Source organism: Rhea americana, unplaced genomic scaffold (genome assembly GCF_003343005.1).
Source record: "Rhea americana isolate MKP2758 unplaced genomic scaffold, rheAme1 scaffold_96, whole genome shotgun sequence".
Classification (NCBI taxonomy): domain Eukaryota; kingdom Metazoa; phylum Chordata; class Aves; order Rheiformes; family Rheidae; genus Rhea; species Rhea americana.
Window position 1 is genome coordinate 3,160,532 of NW_028187155.1, and position 25,103 is coordinate 3,185,634.

At 43.4% G+C, this 25,103-nt stretch overlaps 1 protein-coding gene across 1 annotated transcript in view; it reads right to left on the reverse strand.

The window, feature by feature from the left end:
• FGF12 (fibroblast growth factor 12) overlaps nt 1-25,097 on the reverse strand; it is a 104,899-nt gene extending 79,802 nt beyond the window's left edge. The window contains exons 1-2 of the mRNA XM_085325087.1: nt 24,899-25,097; nt 4,948-5,058 (exon numbers count right to left, since the gene is read on the reverse strand). Of these exons, the coding sequence (XP_085181213.1) occupies nt 4,948-5,058; nt 24,899-25,097 (310 nt within the window). The remainder of the gene's footprint in view (nt 1-4,947; nt 5,059-24,898) is intronic.
• Between the last annotated feature and the right edge of the window lie 6 nt (nt 25,098-25,103).

Sequence of the window (25,103 nt, forward strand, 5' to 3'; positions counted from 1 at the left end):
TTCAGCTTGTTTTGGAACAGATGTCCAAGTTCCACTGTAAGAATGTAAAAAAAAAACAGTAGCAAAAAAACCCCAAACAACCCCCCCCCACACACACACACACACACACATCCCTCCTCCACAATCAACCATGAAACCAAGTTGTTTCATTTTGTGTCGGGGGCAGGGGGAAGTTCTCCTTAACATGATGGGACAGGAGAAGGAAACTAGGTCAGGTAGGACTGGCTGCATGGTTTGTTGACTTKAAGAAAAAAATAGTAGCATCAGTAGATGCTTTTAAAACTCTTCCTCTGTTGTAAATGGTAAACTTTCTATGCTATCTATAACTGTATAAGAGATGGACATGCTTTTTTATTTCACACAGGGGGGAAAAAAAAGCTATTGATTATTTCATATATTGACTATTTCTGCTTATTTTCCTTCATTACCATACTCATCCACTGGTAGATTTACACCTGATCCTGCTTTTTTGATGCTAATAGTTTTAATAAGTTCCATCTCTAAACTGTTCAGCCATCAATGCATTTTTTCACTCTCACAGCAATTTATTAGATGTTCTATATACTTTTAAACTTTGAATGCATATTTGTTTATCAGTCTGGCTTAACTCATTTACGGCAATGGAASAGTAATGTAAGGAGTGCCATGTAAAAGATGTAGCCCATACAGTCAGCTGATAGAATAGCAGTAAGTTAGTCAGAGCGGCTAAATTAATTTATACCAGCTGGTGGTAAAACTGGTTTTGGGGCAGTATGTGCTACTCATGAGTAAGAAAGAACTGATGAAGGAYGCAACAATCAACAGCAGCCTCAGCTGCAGTGAACGTGAGGATTAAGATATTGACRGGAATAAAGAAGGCCACTAAAGCAGTTAAGAGGCTAGGGCACAAGATACACAAAGCAAGACAGAGAACTGGGTTTGTTCAGCTTGAGGAAGAGAAAGTGGTGGCCATCTGACTGCAGTCTTCCACAACCTAAAGGGGAGAACAGAGCCAGTCCCTTCTTAGAGGAACACAGTGAAAGGACAAGCAGCATCAGACAAAGGTAGCAGCAAGAAAGATATGAAAAATGTTATTCTCAATGATAGCTGTGGAGTACTGRAACCAGAGAGGTTACAGAGGTATGGAATATCTCATCCTTGGAAACATTCAAAACTGGAATGAGGCAACCTGATCTAACTCTGAAGACAGCCCAGCTTTGCTCAGGAGGCTGGACTGGAGACCTCCAGAAATTCTTCCAACTTTAATCTTTCCACAATTCTACGTGTATGTCCAGCAAGCCCCAATCTAAAATATCCTTGTGTTTTACACATACAGTCAACGCACAATTGGTAAGTCTCCAGATGCAATGGGCCTTTTCCATAGGATTGGAYGAGTTGATCTACCCTTACCCATTGCCTATTTTTGAAAATTTTCAGATGTTCAGCAGGATTATACTGGAATACTAAGGAGTCAAATGGTTCTCATGAAGAAGGGATATTACCTTCCTCAACTCAGGAAAGAACCATAATAATGCAAGCACCAGTAGCAACAATCAGTCCTGAAAAACCATATGAGATCACTACAGTCAGAAAGAAAAGGTACTKCCCCAAATTCAGCTTCATAGATGACATTACTATGAGCACAGACAAGGGTATCCATGAAAATGCAGTCTGATTAAAAAAAAAAAAAATGTTTTCACATATCCCAGTGCAAGTAGGAAGATCTGTCTTGTGGCTTATATTAACATGGCATGCCTTTAACTGCATGGTATAAGGAACAGATGTCTCATGTGCTTCATGGGAAACTGGCTGGATGCCTATTCAAATGCCATTAGAACTTGATTTCTGGGTTTTTTTCCCTTTTCTTTAAGCAAGAGGGGGTGGAAAATAAATGCCATCAGCCTTTCAAGAATACATATAAAATGGGCACCAGATAGATAATAAATYTAAAAATTGCTTAAATATTAGCAGTTCCCCTTATATAAATAGCTAGATTTTTATTAGAATTTTTAATTGCATTAGACATCTAAGGGAAGCATCGAGTCTCATTTTAAATGTTTACTTTACCAGAGTAAACCAACCTAATGTATTCCATGAAAATTAAGCTTCCTTTCATAATGCTAATTTGAATAATCCGTGTGCTGCTGTAGAACACGGAGCTGAGATGTATAGAACATGGTGTTCCACTCTGTATTTAATAGTGTTAAGACAGCTTCTGCATGGAGAATATATGACCACTGAGCCTGGAAAAGATTCTGCTGTGGCCATCACGATTGTCCTCCTCTGACAGCAGATGTGAATTAATCAAAAWCCCCTCCAGGAATAAAGGAATATTATTTGTCTATCCTTTGATGAATTTCACCCTTGCACAGAAATACTGCACATAATTCTGACTGGTTGGTCAGGAAACTTCYGGAAAATGTTTTTAAATCAGAAGAATAACAGTGAAATAGATCTGAAACTATTCACATAAGTTTTGACTTTTTTCTGGTCAGAAATTTAGAGGTTTGGGGGGAAAAWTTGTACAGGCAAAAAATAGTCAGTGCACTTTACATTGGCATTTCCAAAGTGGAAAAAAATATGGTTTTGCTTTGAAGTAACCTTTAATTTTGAAGCTTCATATAATGTAAGTAGYTGAGTAGAACCTGAGGATGTACAAAGAGAGTGCATGATAAAAATTAAAACTCATTGAAAGCTCATTCCTTATTTCATTTTCAGGAGCTAAATTATCAGATTAGGTTATTTTCTTCTCTTTTTACATACTAAAGTCATGGGATGGGGGAATACTTTGGCCCCAGTCTTACCTCAAAAACCTCACAGATGACATACTGACTCAAACTTTGTTGTACACCCTAATTTTGAGTGACTAGCTTGGCACATTTCAGCTAGATATCTCCTATCTCACCAAGTTGCCAAGGCTGGACTGCACATCTAGAGATTTATGCTCTAGAAGCACCTTTAAGCCCCCCTATTTCCACTTACAGAGACAGGATGGAGATGGCTCAAGTACTCAGCACCTCATCAGTTTGATTTCTAACATTTCTAAYGGGATCCACAGATGAAACAACTGTTTGGGCAATTCCAAGCCAATATCTCAGTCATACGGACTCACAAGGTACCCACTGCATGGGCCTAGATACAGCCAGAATCACCTTTTCTCAWCTCCCTTACTAGACTGAAATGTTGCAGAACTGCTCATGTATTTTATTTTCCTCTTGTGTTTACCTAAATTCATCTCTGCTTCCATTTAAGCCCGTTACTTTGTTGTTTGGTCCTTACTGATAGATGAGGGTAATGAATTCCTATCATCTTTAGCAGCTCTTTGCATGTCATTGACAAACRGGCTTCCAATGGGATTTTCCTCTTGGAAAATGGGACTGAGAACATCCTATTGCTTCTTTTTTAAAGAGCAGCTCATATGACCCAACACTGGGTCATGACTCATGTGTAAAAGCCCACTGAACTCATCACATGTGTTAGTGTTTGCCTGAGAAAAATCACAAGGCCAGACCCCACAGACCAGAGCGGGGGGGGAAGGGTCCTTTTCTTGATCTTACATCCTCTGATGCAAATTACAAGTTGCATCATTGTAATTTGTGATATTTCATATGTTAAACACCAGCACATGAAAAAGAACTCAAACCTGATGCTCACAGCATGCTACTGGCCAAGTCTGTGATGAACACAGCCTCTTGGATCATTTTGCAAGGGCAGCGCAGCCAGCCTTCCACTATTTTTGAGTTGTTGTCTTCTAAAAGCTCCTCTTCCCATGCTCTGCTTTGCACATGGCACCTGGCCCCAAGGCTCAGTTGCTCAGCTGGGGCAGTCTCACCGTACCCAGCACCTCCATCAACGCGCCCTGCTCACTCTGCAGCATTTGGGCAAGCACTGCTTACATAGATCCGCATTCACCTTACGCTCTCATCCAAGCACATTCTTCACAGGACGTTGCCAAGGCATTGCTATGTGGGCTGTGCTATAGCAGAAAACCCTTGTCTGCATCTGCAGCTCAAATCTTGCCTCCTTCTCTAACGAAGGATGTTTTTGAACCAGCTAGGAACTTCAAGTGAAGACTTGTCCTCAAATAAAGTAGGTCTCTTCTTCCACGAAGTACCTAAGGTTTGGTTCTATCAAGCCTACCACATAGATCAGCTTTATTTCATCACTACTAATGACTGGGAAGAGAATGACTCAGACCTAAGACTTCAGTCCTACTCCATTGATAGAGGGCAAATGAAGCCTATGAAATGAAGAAATGCTGCAGAAAACACCTCAACCTTCTCTAACTTTTCAAGGACCTTCACTATTTGGCAAACTACTACTTTTGCAAGGAAGATAGGCTACTTGTGCATGTTTAAACCAATGTGGCTCCTGCATATCAGTATGATTTTTAAACATGCATGCCTCTGCTGCACTTTGCTATGCTTTGATGGATGGTATGAATCGAATCTCTTTCGATGGGGTTTTGGAAGACCACTTCGTTTAGTAAAGGTCATTCAATACCTGAACCTTCAGATTAGGCATAAACACTAGATTTTTAATATAAAGCTGGTTTTCTCCAGCCTGGAAATTCCTAATGCTTGTTGAATTTTTCAGGATAAAACAGTAAAAACAATTTTCTCCTCCTGGCAGAGAGAATTCCCCATATCCTTCACCCACGTGGCATGCATATAAATATAATCTTCTTTCTCTTCTGGCAGCTATTCAAATCATGGGTTTTATTCTCCACCCCACCCAGATGGCAGTTACAGAATCTGGCGGAAGGGATGGTGGGGGAGGAACAAGACTGGAGAGGAAACATATGATATTATGCAGGAGAGATTTAAAGTGAAAGTATAGATAAAAAATGCAGAAAACAGCTGGCTTCTTCATAATTTGATTTTTTCAAAAATGAAGCTTCATAAGTGAGCCCCACTAGGTGATACATCTAATTGGAATTGGGTTGCAAAACAGGCTAATTTTTCTTACTGTAGTCGCTGTTTTCGTCCTTGGTCCCATCAATTGTACCATCTGGGTGCATCTGCAGGAAGTATTCCTGCTGGCTGAATAACCTTGTCACAATTCCTTTCAGCTGGGGTTCTGCAAAAATAATAATAGTTATTAGATATACTAAACATGCACCAAGTGGCAAGAGATCCAATTTGTGTGGCCCCCATAAAGCCCTCAGTGAATAAAGCAGTACTTGACCGATAAGACAGCTTTCTGCAATTCCTTTCAAGTGTAGTTGTAAAATATTCATATATACATAGACATACAGGCATATAAAATGCAGATCAAATGAGCAGGTAAAATGCAATGCATAGTTGGTGCAGCATAAAGTAATAGATTTATGGAACACCACCTTACTGAAAGTGACCTACCAACTGAATGTCTTTAAACAACTTACGTATTCTGGATRTGCTGTTCATTTAGAAGAAAATTTGTTAGCAAAGTTGCAAAGAATTTGCTTATTGTTTCTTATTGTGCCCGTGAAGCCAAGTAGCTTGGTTTCTATATATTCGATTCACTATTGTGTAGCTCCAGTTTTATGCCAATGAAAATGTATTTAAATCAATGGTATTATAGTGCTGCAAAACTAAAGTAATTGAGTGCTGAATCAGGCTGCACGAGTCCAACTGTGTGGGATTTAGGGAGCAAAATCCTAAAAGGAACAGATGCAAGAAACCTCTAAAAATGACCTCTGAAGCATTTATGGCCACCTTAAAAATGCCTGTTTTAAAATCCCACATGTTGCTCCCTTCCAGTGACAAAATACATGACACAATCTGTCTGGGAGACGGGAATTGCCCTTTGCCTTTAGCAGGGTCCTTTCCAAGCCTCAGTTCATCACAGGATGGTCAGTCATGGACTGAATAAAAGCTCTCTATTGCCTACACTATATTTTATGACCTTGCTGGGAAGGAAAAGGAAAACCTGAGAAAGAAATAATTTTGTCACAAGATGACTTAACATGTCAGAGGTCCATAGTATTACCATCAGTCTCCCTTCTGTCTAACTGATCAAGCACAAATCAAGCGGTCAAACATTCAGGAAAACTTCAATTTATCATATGAATCTTACAATTTGGCAGACATTGCTCCAATAATGTAAGACAGCTGGCTATACATGAACAGACAGACACACTAGCTAGATTGCATAGTAGATTTTCCTTGTGTGGCAGCAGTTTTTACTTTTATGTGACCACCCACCAAGAGTAAATAAATAAAAGCTAGTTACTGCTGGCTCAATAGACAGGAAAAATCCAGTGTAGCATACCAAAATCTAGGCAGACTCTTGTCTTTCCTCCCTCTAGTGAGACTGTTTAATAAGCCATAGTCATTATATAACTCTGGTCACGTTGCGTGTTAAGTGTTTCCATCAGGATCCCCCATCTCTAACAATTTCTCAAACGAAAGTTGTAGAGCTCGATGAGGACAGCACTACACAACCACTCAGCCTGCGTTTCTCAACCATCAAACTCCTCCTTGCAGTAAGTAGGGACATTAGATGCAGACAGGCTGCAAGTGCAAAGGATTTTTTAGCTTTGGCAGCCCCTTCACCAACCTGGGGAGAATGCACTATTCTGCATCTGCAAAAGCATACGCCTGCCACTGAATAAATCAGTAACAGTTTCTATGCTATCTTAAAAAAAAAGTGATTTCGTAGCAACCAAAATGTTGTACATTGCAGAAAAGGCTTGTCCCTCTGTGACTCAACCCTGGGATAGGGGAAGTAAATAAGTACAGTTGTACTAGCCATCTACTAYGAGATGATGTCAATCGAGCCAAAATATATCAAAATGAGACTTAGATTAAACAAAATGTTTTACTTTCGTCTTACTAAAGGTCTACTTTGTTGGCTGCAGATGCTTTAACTTGCCTTTTAAAAAAAAAATAGCACATAGAAGCAAAAGGGAAGGAAAAGGTGTATTTTCAGGCACAGATGACTGCACCACCTTTCTTGCTCCTGCCCACTTTGTCTTTTATCTACAACCCCAATAGTAAAGGCACCTACTAATAGGCACTTCCTGATATAAGATCTGTGTCTGAATCCCTGAATGAGTCTCAGTCTCATTTTTACTCTCTGGTTAAATTTTAATGTGAAAGTACTTCACACAAAATGGAAGRGCTCTCAGCAGGATAGACTCAGAACAAGCTTCTGCAGCCTGAAGCCTTCTGAGTGCTAAAGAAGGGGAAAGATCTTGCCTTAAAACCCCTCAGGTAGAGAGAAGAACTGACTCCTGACCCCTCTTTCTTGCTCAGGAAGATGTTTAACTAAACAGTAAAAATCCCCTTTCCTTCTTTTGCTGAGTCCAAACCAAATGATACAAATCATTTTGGAAGGATGTGGAGACTTCTCCCATTTTTCATAAATACAGTACAGAGTAAAATATAGGGCARAACTGCTCATTAATAGTACTACCTTATAATTTTTAGAATTTACAAGAAAATCACCTGAGGTCTGCCTGCATCAGGGATATAGACAAAAACACAATGGTACCAGAAGACTGCAGATGTCACCACAAAGAAACACAGGCTAAAGCCCCAGTGTCCCTTTTTTGCTACTGAGCTGACAAACACAAGGTTAGGTTTGACTCAAGCTTTGACAACTGCCCTCTTCGTAATCCAGGGCTTTTCCAAATCAACGCCTGCCAGAGTACAGGTTGGAGGAGAAATTTTTGTCTTACTTGTCCTTTTTTTTTCCTGATCTGACCTGGTTTTGCTGAAGTTTGAGGCTTACTCCCAAACTCAAAATAAAATTCAAGGGGAGTGAAACTGAGAGCTCTAAGCCATGTATAAAAATCACCACATTTCTCCTGGCCCTAATACAATTTGACAGCAGTGGTGTTCCTGTCTCTCCATGCTGCACAGATCTTTTTCCACGGGAACATCTGTGCTCCCCAGACTCGCCGAGGAAGCCCTGCAGCGCCAGCTAACGAAAGCTTTTTTCAGAAACTAAAGGATCATAAGGCACTTCAGAGATGTGCAGCTTTTGCCTCACCCAGATTCTGCACTTCCTTGGGTCTCTTTCTACATGAAAGAGAAAAAACACTGGTAAGCAGCTACACCTTTGGGTAGTTACCTGAACTAAATGCAGAAATAGCATGGAGACACGCATAAGGAGCACAAAGTCCTCTCCTTTAATACTGTCTGCAGCCTAGGATGGTTAAGGAGTTGCCTAGGCAATGACTACTACAGACCTCTCCACAGTGCAGGTTCAACACCTGGGCTGGACTCCCCTTGCATCCCAGAACTCACCAGGCAAGGTAGGACAGGTTAGCAGGGCCTCAAAATTACAATCAGTGGAGAGATGCAAGTAAAGGGATCAACTCAAATAGAAACAGCAATGGCAGTGATGGTATTAGCCTGAGGAGCTGCTTCCCCCCAGGCACTTYTGTCTGGGCATAAAGTAGGATATTGGCATCTGTTATTCCTACAGCTGCATGGTTAGTAGGCCTACAGACAAAGCTCTGGGTGAAGCCTGTTTTTAAACAAGAAACACAGATTCACCCATCTTTCTCCTCAAAGCTCACCACAAAGTTACTACCTAAACAAGAGACCACATAATCACAAGATAAGATTTCTCATGCCAGTCTAGAGGCAAAACCGCTGCACTTGACTTCTAAGACGCTCCTTACTTGCCTCAGGCCATATAGTCTAGCATCACTTCTTTTCAGCTACAGAAACCAGTAATTCTATCATAGCCTCTCCAGGATTGCTATCCCTTTTGCTGCAATTATCATGTGGAAAGTGTAAGTTTGTAGAAAATAAATCACAAACCAGTACCTCTTCTGCTCAACTAAGAAGGGTGGGACACCCAGATAAGACAGAACAAAAGGCAGTAGATAATGAAATAAACTGAATGCTTTTCACAATTTAGAAAAAAAAAGGGGGAGGGGGGAGAGAACAGCCCTCCCTTACAAGTAGCATTCCTAGAGATCCAATAAAGATGGGGGGGGAGGGTGAAGCCAATAAAGAAACCACAAAACCTTGATACCTTTATTAATCTAAAGTTCCCTCAATGATACTGCCCCCCAGCTATAATCAAGAGAAAAAAAAACATTATATATATATAGACATACACACATACACTAGCACAGCTAAACACAAACCCTGCCATGAGCATTTCTCTTCTGTAATTCACAGAATTCATCAGGAATCAAACTCAAACCTTTCTAACCTCACCCTTCTTGTATACTGAGGACTCAGCTTCCCTCGCTTTTAAAGGAGCGGTACTGCTTAACACACTTGGGATAAACCTATTGCTCTCACTCAGGATTTTCTGGATGYTCCTCTATTTTCTTTTGTAGGGAAAGCTGATCCTACAGCAACAGACCTGAACTAACATGTACAAGACTATTGCAGTGATTTAGTGGTAGAATGGATATAAAGAACAAGTTATAGTTTTTTTGACCCCAAGAATAAGCACAAGAATATTTCCACAAAGTGTGCATTCCCAGTGCTGACCACATGCTATTAGCATTCCTACATAATATGCAGAGGGATATTTTTGCCCTTATTTTATAAGCAACATCATTATTTATTAGGATGCTTACATTAAGGATCACATTCTAGCCGCTCACACACAGTTCTTCAGGGCTGGATACGCAAAGGAAGCTCAGCAGACCCTCTGCTTTCTCTGACACAGCTGAGTTCAAATTCTTCAACTGGTGCTCCCAAAAAGTCCAAGAGCAGGTCACTCCCAGGAAACATCCCCACAGGCCCACTCACAGCAGTGAAGAACAACAGGGAGCAGGAGCTAAGCTATAGCTCTGTTCCTGGGCTGCAGCATCTCACAGTTTGGGGCTTTGCCAAAAGAAAAGGCATGGCCCTCAGCTGCTGACCCTTCTCAGGGTAGTCATCCCATAACCTACTCACCACTCTAGCTGTATTCCTCTCTCCCTTCACCTTCTAACTTCCTGATGCCTTTACTACAGCTGAGGCTAAGTAAGTCATGATCTGATATCTAATTGCCTCGTCATTATTTAAGAGGTAATGTGATGCTGACATTATTCAACTCAGCTGCCCTGCTGTTAAGCCTTAAGTTATCTCAGTCCACCACAGGCTGCTGTGCTTTCTGTTACGGTACTATACAGAGCTTTTTACCACCTGGGGCTTCCTGAAGGATGTGATAGGTGCAGGTGTTCACACATATCTTGTTTGATCTCTAGGGACATGTTCATAGGAGGCCTGAGGATCACATCCAAATCAGTTACCCCACAGTCACATCCCTTGCTCCCAAAATGCTGAAGCTATTTGCTGCATGCAGTAGGGAAGAGAATAAGAACTCTGGCAGAGACACTGGAAAAAAAAAGTTTTGTTTTTTAATCAGAAGTGTCACCAGTTCTTCAATGACCTCTTTTATTTTTCCATTTAAGATGAATAGGGAGCTTACTCCATACCTGCAAAATAAAAACCATACAAGCAGGATACCTCCCCTTAATGCAGAGAGGAGCTGTGAGGTCATGCACCAATCCTGCATGCAGCAAACCCCACTAAGGGCACTAAGTCCTCATTATTCTCATCAGTAAAGCAGCAGCACAAATATGGCTTGGCCACCTGCAGCAGAACAAACCCCAGCAGGAGGAACACTATACTCTGTAAAGCACTGCAGGGCAGCTCAGTCGAGTCCTCCCCGAACCCTTACCTCTGGAGGACCAGCGAGGAGGGCCCAACACTGTTTTCCAGCTGGGACTCCATTGTGGAAGGCAACCTGCCAAGAACCCATTTCTTGCGGTTCACATAGGACCTCTCATTACTGGTATGGGACTGCCAAGGCTGAGGCAAGCTAAGTCCCACTTTGCCTTCGGCTGGAAAATCTAAAGAGATCCAGCAAGACCCCGCTCCTAGCAGTCACTTTAGTCTGACCTCACTGAGTTAATGGCACAGATCTCAAGGGGACTGGCTTTTAGTAATCTCTTAAAAGATGAAGGGCTTAATGACCTTTCAGGGATTTGAGCCACTGGTTCCAAGGATTCTTGCAATTCACAGCAAAGCTGTGGTTGGCAGGCAGGCTGCTCTTTGAGACTGCTGGTGCAGAACTGCTTTAAAATTCACTCCAGAAGTTACTGTTTCGGGTACCAGAGGTACTCTGAGTTGGTTATGTCTCAAACTCTGAAGCACCTGGGCTACTGTTTCCTGTGCAATAGGCTGTCAAACAATAAAGGACTGTGCTGGCTAAGAAGGCAAGCAGCTATTCTGTAGTCAGTAACCTGCAAAGAGGTAGAAGGAAGATACCTAYTGCATAGTTTTGACAGGAGACTTCTCTGTTTGTTCTCTTTTTCTGCAGTAGAATATGCTCTGACTCAATGTCTCTGCCTGGTTTTAGCTCTGCAATGTTGCAACRGATTCCTGAAGCAGGCTCCTGAAACAGCCCGGCCTGGTACCTGCTGCATTGCAAAGGACACTGGTCTGGCAAAAGGAGAAAGCATCTCCAGGGCTGATCTGAAACGCCCCTGGGAATAGTGTTATGTTCTGAGCCTGTGCAACAGTTTTGCTGAAGATATGACTGTAATGCATCTCAGGAATGTATTTCATTTAAATGTTTTTAAATATTTATTTATGGCAATTAAACATTTTAGGTTGGAATTTACACATTCCATTATTCTTTTTTTTCTTCCATTCAGGCTTTAGCTGTCATAATGGGAGGTTGATTTATGACTCACCCAACCAGCACTCAAATCCTTAACACACCAAAACCAGCATTCAAGTCAGTGCATAAACTGCTTCTAATTTACTTAGATTAACTCCACGTTTAAAGTGCCACCACAGAAACTGCAGTTCCCTTCTCCTAAAAAGGAAGGGTTCTAGAATACTCGATAAGCTAAATACTGCAAACACATGCAGATGGAGGACACCAAAATGCCTCATTTAGAACTACCACATTAATGAAGACTTGTATTAACTCAGCACAAAAATGCATCAGTGAGCTCCATGCAGATTACTATGGTGACAGGCATCAGCTCAGAACTCAGGGCAAAAGAGAAGATGAAAAGCTGAGGGAGAAAAATGTTCTTTTCCCATCCAGTAACTGCTAAGTTCTCTAGGGTGCTTTAGACTTAAGACGTGGTAAGTGACTGTCTCCAATTAAATGCATCACTATTGGCGCAAGCTTAATAGCTCAGTTCGCTAGGCTGATTCATTGAGTCCGGCTCAACTCACAGCTGCTGCACCAGGAGCTGCTGTCCTTGAAGATGAGGGGTGTATTTCTCCAGGACAGTGTGTCTTGCCCAGTTTGTCCTGGCTACACAAACTGTGATCACAACAGAGCACTAGCATTCAGCAGACGCTGCAAACTGGTGTCTGTGACTGCACCAGCAGTGAGTCATGCACAAGGCAGGTCGAAGCATCCTAAGCCATGCACGGGGATCCTGGAGGACGCTCAAACTGTGTCATTTGGGTGTGCAGGTAGGAAATCCTTCCTTTGCAAATAGGGCACAGTGCTGCAAAATGCCGAACATTTTCAACTCTCATAGGAGTCACTAAGTACAGAGAAACATACAGGCAGGGGCAAGGAGGACATTTCCCAGCCCCACAAATGTTTGCCAAGATGTTAGTGGTTAACCAACACAGCAAAATTGTTCTGAGCAGAAGGACACACTCAAACTGGTAGAAGCCCACAAGCAGGTGGCCTGGAGGGACTTTGCAAGTCAGCCTAGAGAGTCCTGAGTAACAGGTAGGGGGAGGACAAATGAACGTGTGACCACAGAGCCGAGGGAAACAAGCCACGAGCAGCATTAGTGGGCATGTGAATTTGAACGCCTCCTCCTCAGACTGCCTGCACAGAGCTCCGACACCAGTAGTCCATGACTGCAGGATGTGGTGCCAGCCTTCATGGACCACACTCAGCTGCCTGACCCAGTGCAACCAGAGAGCACGCCATGATAAGGAAAAGACTGCTGTACAAGCATCAGGAGAGGCTCTGTAGCAAAGTCGTCTGTCCAGCCGCACCTTGCAAAGCTGCCACAAATCCCTTCTGTTTAGATACAGACATTCACCTTGACACATCAGCACACCGCCCAGCCTGTAGGTAGGATGGAGAAATGTAAATAGACTGACTGATGGGAAGAAATCGGTTCCTGAGGTCTGTGACTCTAAAGGCATCAAACAGTTGATCTCAGCTTTTCTCTTGGTGATGCAGAACRAAGGGCATGCCCAGCTCCAGTTCACAGTGATTATAGGGTTAGAGTCACCCTCCAACTACAGCAAATTTATTCTGAGAAGAAAATGATTCTGAGATAATAGGGCTGCACAGCACACTCATGTATTTATTCATCTCAAGTGAGAACCTCCACCCAGGCCAAATAACTACAGAGATAACTGGTGTTTCCAGGATGCATTACATGAAATAACAGGCTATGCTAACAGGGCTGGCCTCTGCATTTGAGGGACATGCTTCCAAAAATGCTGTTTCCCTAAGTTAAGGGGATGATAGATTCAGGATGATGACAGCAGCCATCAAAGGCATCTCCTCCTGTAACTGTCAGTGTGTCACAAGAGCAGAATGGCAACCTGCAGGCAAAAAGAGCATGCAGAGGAGTGTTTTCCTTTCCTGTGCTGGTGCCTGAAAGGAGGAATAGTAATAAGCCCTTCAGCACAGTGCACAGCTGCCTCCCTGCACCCTTCTACCAAGGAACAGACATGTACTAAGCTTTACATTACACTTGCTTTGCTCTTACAAAGATGAGTCCCTCCAGAAAAGTTTATTTCCCACGCGTAGTGTATATGGATGTTRTGACTTAGGGAGGAGTCACCCTGCACCTCTCCAAGCTCTTGACCCCATAGAAACAGCCATGTGAGGTCCAGGGCTCAAGAAAACAGAGGACCAAAGTCTYGGATGAATTTTCTTAGAAGGCAAATGTCAAACTAACGTGCATCACACACGTGAGCACACACGTTCTGAGCAATCTCTGCACACAAGTGAAGGATGGTCTCTAAGAACAACCACAGGGGAAAGCAATGGCATGGCAAGAAGATGATCACTGATACCCCAACTCTGCCATCAGGTATCTTGGTATGGAAATTGCTGACKACTTCCAAGTAAAATTGTCCAACTAAGTATTATCTCTGTCCAAAAATACAGAGTAAGATCAGCTGAAGCTATTCACAAACTCCATCTCATCAATTAGGGAAAAAAGGAACTCTTAGAGGTAAATGTTTTCTCTTTTTTCCCCATTGAAATAATGTTTTCTTTAGAATTTTAATGAAAAAAAGATTTTAAAACAGCTGGACGTGAAACCCAAAGTTTCATTTCACATTGAATGAAGTATTTCATGGGACTCAAATCCCCTCCATTCCACACACTTCTTTTATTTGACCAGTGAACTGAAAAATCAATTCTTCACACAGTTACACTCCTAGTTTTGTTTTTCCCACCCCCAGGACATGTTTTGTGCTGCTCTGTTGATCCAGCATGTTTCACCAGTCATCAAACTTTCAAAACGTTTCCCTTTAAAGAGCAGTTCTCTATACATGTACTGACTCCATCTCTAATGAGGAGAAAAGCAAAGCCTGATAGAAACTGAAAGCAGGAAGGAAAGACATAGAGTTATTCCAGAATTTATACAGTGTGAGCCCCTTCTAGGTAGAGAGGGGGAAAAAATGAGAACTGGTATCTGGAACAAAAGACCAGTGGAACAGACTTGGTAGTTAATGCTCCTAAGCTGTCATTTTCTAGCAGAGTCAATGGCTTGGCTACTGAAGGTTGAGCCATGCTCATAAGTATGGAGAGCAAAGTGAACGAGATGTATTATTTATTTTAAGGAACTCCCTGCAATTATTCCTGACATATTGTGTAATTAGCCAAAATTACAGCATATTCACCACGACTGAAACAGAGGGTAACATAAATATTGTGTGTGTGCCCACAATCGCAGAGCGTACTTCATTTGCCTACAAACGTGACTGCACAAACTAACCACACGCGTGCCTCTTCACAGAGTGCAGAGTGAATTCACTTCACAGAAGTCAATTTTCTTGCAAAGAATACTTAGGCTTTTTAAAGAAACACGTTGGGGGTTTCAGCACAGGGGTATGATTGCATTAGTTGGCGTTCAGGGTCCTTTTAGTCTTGCAATTCTAGGAGTCCACGACCTGGTGACATTATCACACGTCTGTACCCCAAGTCTGTTGTAGGGCTCCATGGTAGAGTCCCCCAGTTCCCCTCACCTTGAAGTGCCTCACTCAGGTTGCCAGATCACAGATAATCCTGAAGTGAACAGTGCAGAAACCATCCCTGCTGTTCATGCCTGTCGCTACACTGTGAGTTGTGCTGTTCTCAGACACTAAATCTCTCTGCTTCCTCCATCAATTCAGCAGGCCTGAAATACTGCAGAAGCAACAAGATGTCCCTCATGCAACCAACACAATACTACAGAAATGACTACATCATTCTTCCACTCTGCCCCATACTCTCAGAAAAGTAAATTAATTAAAATTGAAAATGGACAGAACACGCTATTAACAAGTGCTGAGCAGAAATGAATCACTTAAGATGCTGTCAGTCCCAGGCAGGGTACCTGCTCCTACCAGGTTATGCGAACTCACGTAACATCCCTGTATAAGAATCTAATCACTGCAGTCCCAACGCACTTGTTTTGTRGTTAATATCTCACTAGAAACATTTTTTCCGATGTCAGGCAGTCCGAGGGACTCCACTGACACAGGCAGGTTCGCCAGCTGCTCTGTTGGTCGTCTGCCCCACATCGTCTCAGGAGAGAGCTGTAAACCTAGAGGTCCCTCACTGGGAAGTCTGTACTCATGACAACACAGGCCAGATAGAGGAAAAAAAAAGAAAATCTACATCTCCAGCAGGCCTCTGAACACAGCTTCTCCTTCTCTAGCTGCCCGTGAGACATTTACTGTGTGAGGGCTCAGATCTAAGGAGTCTCAAATGTCATCCGGTAGCTTTCTAATCAGTCCGAAACTGGTATTTGTCCCTAGCTATAAAATCTAGAATTTATTTTATGGAAAGAAAAGAAGGATTTTTGAAGAAACAAAAAAAATAGATATCATAGAAGAAATGTTTAAAGAAACATAGAAGGTAGAAGTGGCACGGAAAGAAATGAAAGTCAAAATAAATGTTTACAATTTTTAAAATAATTATGCTGTGTGTTAGCCAGCAGGCAGAACCCGTATTGAAAAGCATAAAACTAAACTATAGAAGAGCCAGCAGAGTTCTGGTAGTCATATCACAAGCTCTGCCAGTCCTTTTAGCCACTGTCACAGAAAATCTCCACCAAAACATGACATAGGTCACCAAAGGATGCATGCCTGAACGCCTGCAGATCGATAATTGAAACGGAAAGCGTTCAAAGCCAGCGATAAAGACCCAGATCCTGTTACAGGCCCTGTGCCAGGGAAAGGACTGTCACAGGACTGGGTGGCTAGTCCAACACCCTTGCTTGCCAGGACRTGCTCCCTGGATCTCCTGCAGCCTGGCGGCCCCCAACTCCCCAGAGAGCCACGTTCAGCAACCAGCATGCACATCCCAACCCCCAGCTGGACTCTGGACACCAAGGACTGCTGTGTCTTCTTCCTAATTTCTCCCTGTTCTTCAGTTTTCTGGAAGATGTGGATCTTTTGCCAGTTCATACCATGTGGCCATGCACTGGATGTGGTACATCCCCTTAACAGGGCAGACTGCAGCAAAGAATAAGTGGTTTCAGGACGGATCACACGCTGGAGCGATGGTGAAAAAGCAGTGCTAAGGGGGGAGACCCCCCACACACTTCACCTCTGCACAGCAAGATCAATGCACACTGTTAAGCTCTGTGCTCACCATCACCATAATGGCTGTATCCAGCTCCAGATCTTCGTCCTCAAATCCAGTCCACTGTCGCTGGAGACAACCAGCCACTTCACATCCTCTCTTTCTGACATCTATCAATTTGGCCACACACTTCGGACAAGACCTATCATACCAAAACACCCTGGGAAGCAGGCTGGGGAATGCAGGCTGGCAGCAGCGTAGCTGCCCCCTCCTTTCACTTGGCTGCCCACCTTCTGGGCAGCGAAGCACCAGAGATCCTTGACTGAGCAAATATCTTTGGGAACATGATGACACCAATGCCCACMCAAAATACAGTTTCCCTAAGTGCTCATTAATGCTGAAGGGGCRGCAGTGCCAGGCAGACTCTTAGGGRGGCATCCCCTGGATTAAATCCTTCCCTTTCTCCCACGCACAACTTCAGGTGCAATACGTGCAGAAGCTGCAGAGAAGGGTAGAGCTGCGAGGGAAATGCCTACCTTCCCCAACGCTGACCCAACCTAGGGTCTGAACAAGAGCTCGATAGCCCTCCAGGATTACAGCTCTGCCAGCAGCACCATAACCTCTTCTGGCATCTCCTTAGACGGATCGCAGGGACAGCAGTGCAATTGCCTTGCATAGTATTGGGAAAAGGGCAAACTCACAGCAGCCCAGCAGATAAGGAACAGAGCTGAGCAAGCCCCACACAGTGACTAGTGCCAGTTTCAGCATTAACCCCTTCCTCACTCTTTCAGCCCAGCCTGCTCCATGGGGAAAGGCAGAGAGCTGCAATAACTAGAGCGGCTGTGGGGACCCAGCCTTCCCCAGCCCTGGTGTAAGGCACCACATGGTAGCACATGCTGTGGAGCCTAGGGACAGGAAGGGGTCACTACTCTGGACACTCAGCCCAGCCTCGTAGCCTGCGTCTGCGTCACTTGTCACCTTTAACCATAACATCCTGAAGTAGCTGCAAGGCAGCAAAGGTATCTGGCTGATCTCAGGGCACATCTAGCTTCATTTTCTCAGCAGCCAAGTCAGCTTCAATACGATGGCAGAGCACCCCAATTCAGTACTCCAGACAGACAGACAGATATTTGTACGTGCTGCAGTATGAAAGCTGGAAAAGCCGGAGTAGTCTGCCTGCAAACTGAATACTACAGCCTGTTTCTGCAACTCTCTTCCAAAAGCTGCCTTCTGCTTTACCATTTTAAAGATGTGTCCTAGCTGCTATTTTCAGGGACCGTACTGTCAGGGAACGGTAGACCTACAGACCTGCTACTATGCTGCAAGAGYTCAGTGTTCATACTCACTCCCACCAATCCACAGATCCCCCTCAAAGATCARTCACCAGGAAGTCCTGCTAGTTCTTCTGGCAGGGCAAGGGGCACAAAAGTTTGTTAATGGCCTTACTACAGCTTTTAAGTGTCGCAAAGTAAAAGAGGCCTCCAGAAAGGCCAAGTTATTTCAGAATTCTGCTGTGTGCCAGAACAGGCTAAAAGTAAGACAGACAGCATTAATATGAAAAATACTGTATTACTTAGGGAATTGAGATGAACCATGTATTAACTGGAGACAAGAGTATAAAGATAAGATTTCCTGACAGATCGCAATGTGTGCAGCCTAGGTACAGAGTGGATGGTTTTAGTATTAGACATTTCACAAGACACTTCCAAGATTAAAGTACAATAATAATGCAGCCATAGCAAAAACGTTACCATAGAATTGGAGCAACTCAAAATGTATTGCTGTTCAGGCAACAAAACGTGGAGTACGTGAAAATACATGTGTATTTAAAAGTTAGCTCTTTCGAGTTGCTCTTTTACTCTTTTGATTATCTTCTCCTGCCAAGCTATGGAATTCACAAGCATGAAAGGGATATCAATCTCTTGCATGKTTTTTTTCTTATTTTAATAATTGTTTTGACTTTAATAATAAAGGTAAATCCCAGTTTGGCTTCTACTGTGCAGAAACAGAAAATTCCCAGAACTAATGTTTACATGCTGGTCAGAGGCATGAAACAAATGCCTAACCGACCACAGTGTTACCTGGCAGTTCATGGTGTGCACGTTTTTGCAGGGGAAAGCAGGAAGGAGGGTAAGCCCAAGTGAGTCTGCACTTGGTACTCAACATAGTGGGACTCATTATCATATTTGTCTCTCAGAGGAGTAAGATGCTTACAATCTATTCAGTTCCTGTGGCAGCTCASCTCTCTACTCTGCCTGAGTCAAGTTGTCGATTTTTTGAGTAGTAGTAGATATCTGCTAAAAAAAAAATACAGTATCTGGTCTACTGAAATTAGTCTATATTCATGCTGAATTCAGCGACGGAGGGAAGGATGGAGGGAAGGATGGAGGGAAGGATGGAGGGAAGGAAATCTTGTCTTCATTTTGGTATTTTTGGAACCCAAGCCTTTCATTTTTTACTTTAAAACAACATTTCATTTTAAAGTGCACCTAAAGGTTAACAAAAAAATGCATATATAAAAATCCTCCAAATGAAGCTGAATCTTTTTTTTTCAAAGGAAATTATTTCAGTCAATGATAAACTAATTTATTTTGATCTTTTATATTCTGGGGAAGGAAAATAATAGCTCAGTAACTGCTTTTCCCCCAAGTTTTCCTTTCAATCAGTGACTGAAGAATCAATCATTCATACAGCTCTAATGATGAACCTCCCCTACTAGACAACAATTTTCACTGTTCCCACAAGCACAACTACCCCCAAGGCCATGGGAAAAGAAGACGTCCATCCCTCTGGTAGTTTGGATGACTTCCATGGATTTTCTTGGCATCAGCCATATTCAGTCCAGACCAAGTAAAAACTGGCTTACTGACCGACGTGCTCACCTACAACCTGTGTTGCAAAGTCAGCTGCTGAGTTTTCTACATGCTGGAGTAACCTGAGAGCCTGCAGTTCCTTCTCCAGCTTTTTGAGTCTGAGAGACTGAGCCTGGGTTGGTATCTGACCTCCCCATAGTAACCGAGCGCAGATACATGGAGTGACAGTCACCACATCTGMAAGTCACGAACATGGGGAAGACCTCCCCCAGGTCTCCATTCGACAAAATGAAACCAATTTGCCAAGCTGTCATGAGCAGAAGGAAGCCTTTTTCTCCCCCTCCTGATCATCCCAGCACTCACTAGCACCTGCAGATCTGCAGCACAGACTGACCTMATGAACTACAGACAGCCTCAAGGAAGACACATGTCCCTTAAAGCTATGCCCCTTCCTCACAAACATCAGTTACGCTTGTGTTTGGCCAGTCTCGTGGCATACAAGCATTCACCTCAGCTAGTTCTTCTAAAAGCCCTTGTCAGCAAGGTAATACCAGGATGAGCATTTCCAGGCATTTCTGTCCACCCCTGCCACTCCTCACATCAGGATAGCAGTGGCTCATGGGGGACAGTATCAAATTCTGCAGAGGAGCACGGCAGAAGCATCTGATGGACTGCCCTTGGCTATGTTCACGCATAGACACATATTCACACATTACAGAAAAGCGTTGGGATCCACTCTGAATGATGCTGCAATCAGCAGCTAAGCACGGAGGAAATAYAGCCGGCATTCAGACACTATGGCAATGGATGGGCCAAATTCCACAGCCTGGGCAGGTATTACAGCTGTTCTGAGATAAATAGCTTCGTAAAAAGACAGAAGGACTACGACAAATTTAACTAAACAGTCAGCACACAGAACTAAAAAGGCTTTTTTCCCCCCGTGAGCTTCAATCGTCATTTCACCCTGTATGAAATCAGAAAGGACTTCAGGATATAACTCAGGGAATTTAATAGCTTACGGAGATGATGTTTTAAAGGAATTTCTGAATGAATGAAGTCCTTCCACATCCTTCAGCTAAACTTGCTATTATATTTTACTTAAAATGCTGCATAAATAGCTACTTACGTACATTTTAAATTCCAAATTTCCATCTATTACTCAAAATCAAAAATACCACAAAGGGAAAATATGTTTTAAGTTACTGCATTTTGTCTACCTGTGAGCCATTTCCTTCACTTTGAAAGAAAACTTCAGATCCTTAAGGAAAAGCATTCTCACTCTAGAGAAATGCAATGTATCAGAAAAAATAAAGACTAAAAAACAGAATAGTTTTTATTTTCCTGGGGTAAAATCCCTCTTCAGAGGCTATGGGTTAGCATTCTGAGCTGGAAACCTACCTACAGGTACAACAACTGCAGGGCTGCAGACGATGCTGTGCAGCACCTGGCAAAGCCTGTCCAAAGGCTGACCAAATGCAATTATACCCCCCTCCACCGGCGCTCGCTTGGACAAAAGGCCCATGAACTCCCATGGATGCCCTGCCCAATACTCCATTCTGCTCCTACTTTTATACAAGGCTCCCAAAACACGCCAGCTCAGTCATCCCGCAGCTCGGGGCTATGTCAAGCTGTAGCAGGGGACATGGTGGCCCTTCCCAGGCCTGACCCCCCACACACACCTTAGCTCTCCAGGATGGGCTCTGATTGAGGAGAACACAGGTGAGGCAACAACCACAGCCTTCACAGGCAAGCTGGGCCCACCAGCCCAGAGCTTCTTACAACAGAATCACAAAACAGCTGTGACAGGAAATTGCCTGACCAGGAGAGGACTGGACGCTTTAATTCAGCCACAAAGTGGAAATGCCRCTGTATATTGACGGAGCAGATGTAGAAAGAGCTGCTTGGTCTCGTCTTCTGCATTTACCTCTTGGATCTACCATTTTCTGATTGCACAAAGACCCATCTCTTGAACCTGCACCACGAAACATGCTGTATAGCATGGTTTCTTCTGAAAATCTACCAAGTTACTATAGTCAGAGTAAAATTTACAATCTTTCTTTATCTGCACTTTATGCAGTTATGCATGTTCAACACGCACACGGTTTGCTTGGCACCTTCACAATTGCTGCCAATAGCCTGTATTAACTCACAATAACAGGGTTAAGCCCAGGTCTCCAAATTTTAAGCTCTGTGCATAGCACAGCATGCTTATTTGGCCTATCTCAAGCTGTCATTTCATACRTTAGAGCTAAACACATTCAACAAATATAAATAAAGAGTTACAAGCATGTGCACGAAAGCGCTGCCTTTGCCCATTGAAAAGCTAGGTGAAACTAGTGCCAGTTTTACAACATGGTGCTTACTGCATCTGAGAAATGAGATGTTTCTGCAGTCTGCTTTCTCTAGGCACTGATAGCCTTGACTATACAAGATGTCCCTGCACAGACCTAGTTCCCCAGAGCTCACTAGAACCTGGGATTACTCATGCCCAGGTGAGTGTGAATTTCTACTGGATGAGAACTCTCCATTCACACTCGTGAGCAGGAGCATTTCACTCTCGCTTTGCACAAGTTGTGAGGTAGAGCATAAGGTGTCAACTAGTGCAAAATACAATTCTAACATACATCTTCRCTAAATATTTTAGTTACAGCAATGTTTGCATCACATATTAAAAACAACTGACGTTAGCGCACACGATAACTTAAAAAAAGAAAAGCTTCACAGCCAAAGCAACGAACAAAGGAAACGTAACCACCATCAGAGTGCTATTTCTGCAATGGTGCAAGTTGTTACAACTCAATCATTGCAGCAGTGCAACCTCACTTGCAGCTGGGTGGTTCAAAGCATAACACACTGGAACAAGCATCAGGAATTAGGTCTGTGTGTCAGGTAACTGATCTATGCCTTGGTCTCACCATCCGTAAAATGGGGAGATTTTTCTCCATTTGGTAAAGCTTGTTGAGTGCTGCAGATGAAAATCACTCTTTGAATACTGAGTATTTTGACAGTTATTCCCTATTGCCATAAAACAAGGTCACATTTAAAAAGGTAAAGATAGTTGCATTAGCAGTGTACCATTTCCAAATGGGATTCTACCTTTTCGAACGTGGATGTTTCTCACGTTCCTTTCACTGTCTTACAAACTACCTAACTAGCATATCATTAAGTAAACATAATTACTGAGGTTGTGGGTCACTGCACAAGGTACGCATGTTTCTTTAAACCAGTTTCAATTCATTTGCATGTCACATTCTATGCAAAATAGCAGCTCCGCAATGAATAAGTTATCTAGACAAATATACTCCCTGGATAAAACTGAGTAGCAGCAAACCAAGCGACTTGCTGCCTTCTGAACAGCACACCTTATTGCAGGAATATGATGGACGAGTGAAACAATTCTCTATTTGAAGATTTAAAGAGGGAATTAAAGCAGGCACAGTCCACAGCTTAGGAAAGGACACTCAACAATTTTTTAAAAAGAACTCCTCTACTTCTGTAATTTTGTAAAATGAATACAGTACAGGTTACAAGTGATTGACAGCTCTATTTTACATGGGTATGGATCCTTATTTTATGTCAATAAAAAGGCTTCCTTACATCACTGAACACCTTCCTTAGCATGAAAGTCTACGCAAATTAAAGGAATTCTTAGAATTAAGCAATTCTCTGCAATCTTTCAGTGAGTCTAAAGGAATCAGAATAGGACATGTGCAGCCGAGAGCAGTAAAAGACTCACTATYCACACTGCTGTAAAAGTCGCTCAGACTTTAATATGATGAAGCATCTTAAAACCTAAGCAACAGGTTTAGTCTTCACAGTCCTTTTAGTCCTTAGCTTGAAGGACATCATTTAATAGCAGGTGGAGATGGGAGCAAAGAGGAATGAAAACGGGCACGATCAGTCTGCCTGTATGAAGCAGTGAGACTCCCGGATCCTGCTCTGGACCCTACAAGGAGTAATTCCTGAGACAAAACAACCATGCTTTAGGGCCAGAACCATCTTTTGGTTCTGAGATCACAGAATAACCAATACAGAGGGTAGCCCAGCAAGCTACCACAAATTTGCATCTTCTTTTGGTAACTGCCTTAAGATAGGCAATGAAAGAGCTTGGTTTTCACAGCCTAACCCGTGCTTTCCAGGTCCTGAAGCATTTTGCTGGCTAAATATAGTCCCTGGCCCACAGTGTGTGAATCAGGGATGCTGACAGCAATACAACAGATTAATTAATCTTTCCCTTTTGTTGACAAGAGTAAGTGGCCTTCTGTGATAGGAGACTTTCCCCCTATTTCTTTTTGTTCCTCACTTAAGTACAGGTCAAATACCTCAACTTACAGACTAGAAAAGCAGCTGCCTGTTAAGAGTACCCTAGCTAGCTCTGACACCTTGCTGCAGTCGTGCCTGATAGATTTCAGATGTGGAAAAAGGCCTTCATGAAAAGATGGATTGACAAACAATACACTAATGTAAGAAAGAAACGTGGGAGGATTACACAGGCAAAAAAAAAAAAAAAAAAAAAAAAAAAAAAAAAAAAAAAAAAGACTGATGGTACATCCCTAAGAGCTGCCTTTTTTTTCCTTAATCTTAGTGGTGATTTATAGCAATAAGAAAAAAAAAGAAAAAAAGAGCAGTTAGATTAAGAACTCATAGAGGGCCTACTGTGGCTAGGTACTGAGTTCCCATGCCCACCAAGGAGAGCTGAGAGCACAAAGCACCACTTGGAATTTAAACCGTGGGTGGTGGGACTTCACCGTGGCAATGTAAGCAACACGTATTGCAAGGCTGAAGTTTTCCACGAGAAACAAAGTCTGAGTACAAAAAAAGGGAAAAAAAGAAAAGGGAGACTACCCCAAAATGCATTTTTAGGTTCTTGTGAGCTACATATCAGGTTTAAGAGTCATGCGGCTACCACCTCTGAAGCTTTCTAGGGTAAGAAAATTCCCTATGCAACTCTGCTCAAGAAGTAGTACTTGATAGATCTAGTTAGCAAATAGCCACAATTCTAATTGATCCGCAGTTTATCGATTTCCTTGTCACTATGCAGAAAATAAGAGCAGGCTATTTAAAAGCTCGAGCGTATCTACAGGGAGGTGGGAAAACACGATTCTGGGTTAAGCTACCACGGATTAAGCCGCCGAGTCTCTCTTGCCAGGGGACCCAATTTCCTCGCGCTTCCCGACAGCGGCTGAGGGGCTGCTGGCCGCAGGTCGGTGCCCATCGATCCCGAGCGAGGGGAGCCGGCCGCGACCCAGGCAAAAGTTAGGTGCGGAGCAGCCCTTTCCGCGCACGGCAGGAGGCATCCAAGCGGGCCAAGCCCCGGGGCGGGGGGCGCCCTCGGGGCAACCCCCGGCTCCGCAGCGGCGGCGGGGCCGGGCCCCTCGCGCGGAGCGGCTCCCCGCGGCCCGGCCCACGGTACTCACCCGGTCTCCTCCTCACCGGCCTTTTCCTGCCGCTGCAGAAGCGTACTTTGCTGAAGACCCCCAGGACGTGCCTCTCGCAGAGGGAGCGCCCGTCCTTGCTGGGGCTGGAGCGGCGCTTGGAGGCGGACACCCGGTCGCTGTTGGACTCCCTCGCCTGCCGCTTCTGCCGGATCAACGAGCTGGCGATAGCCGCTGCCATCGCCGC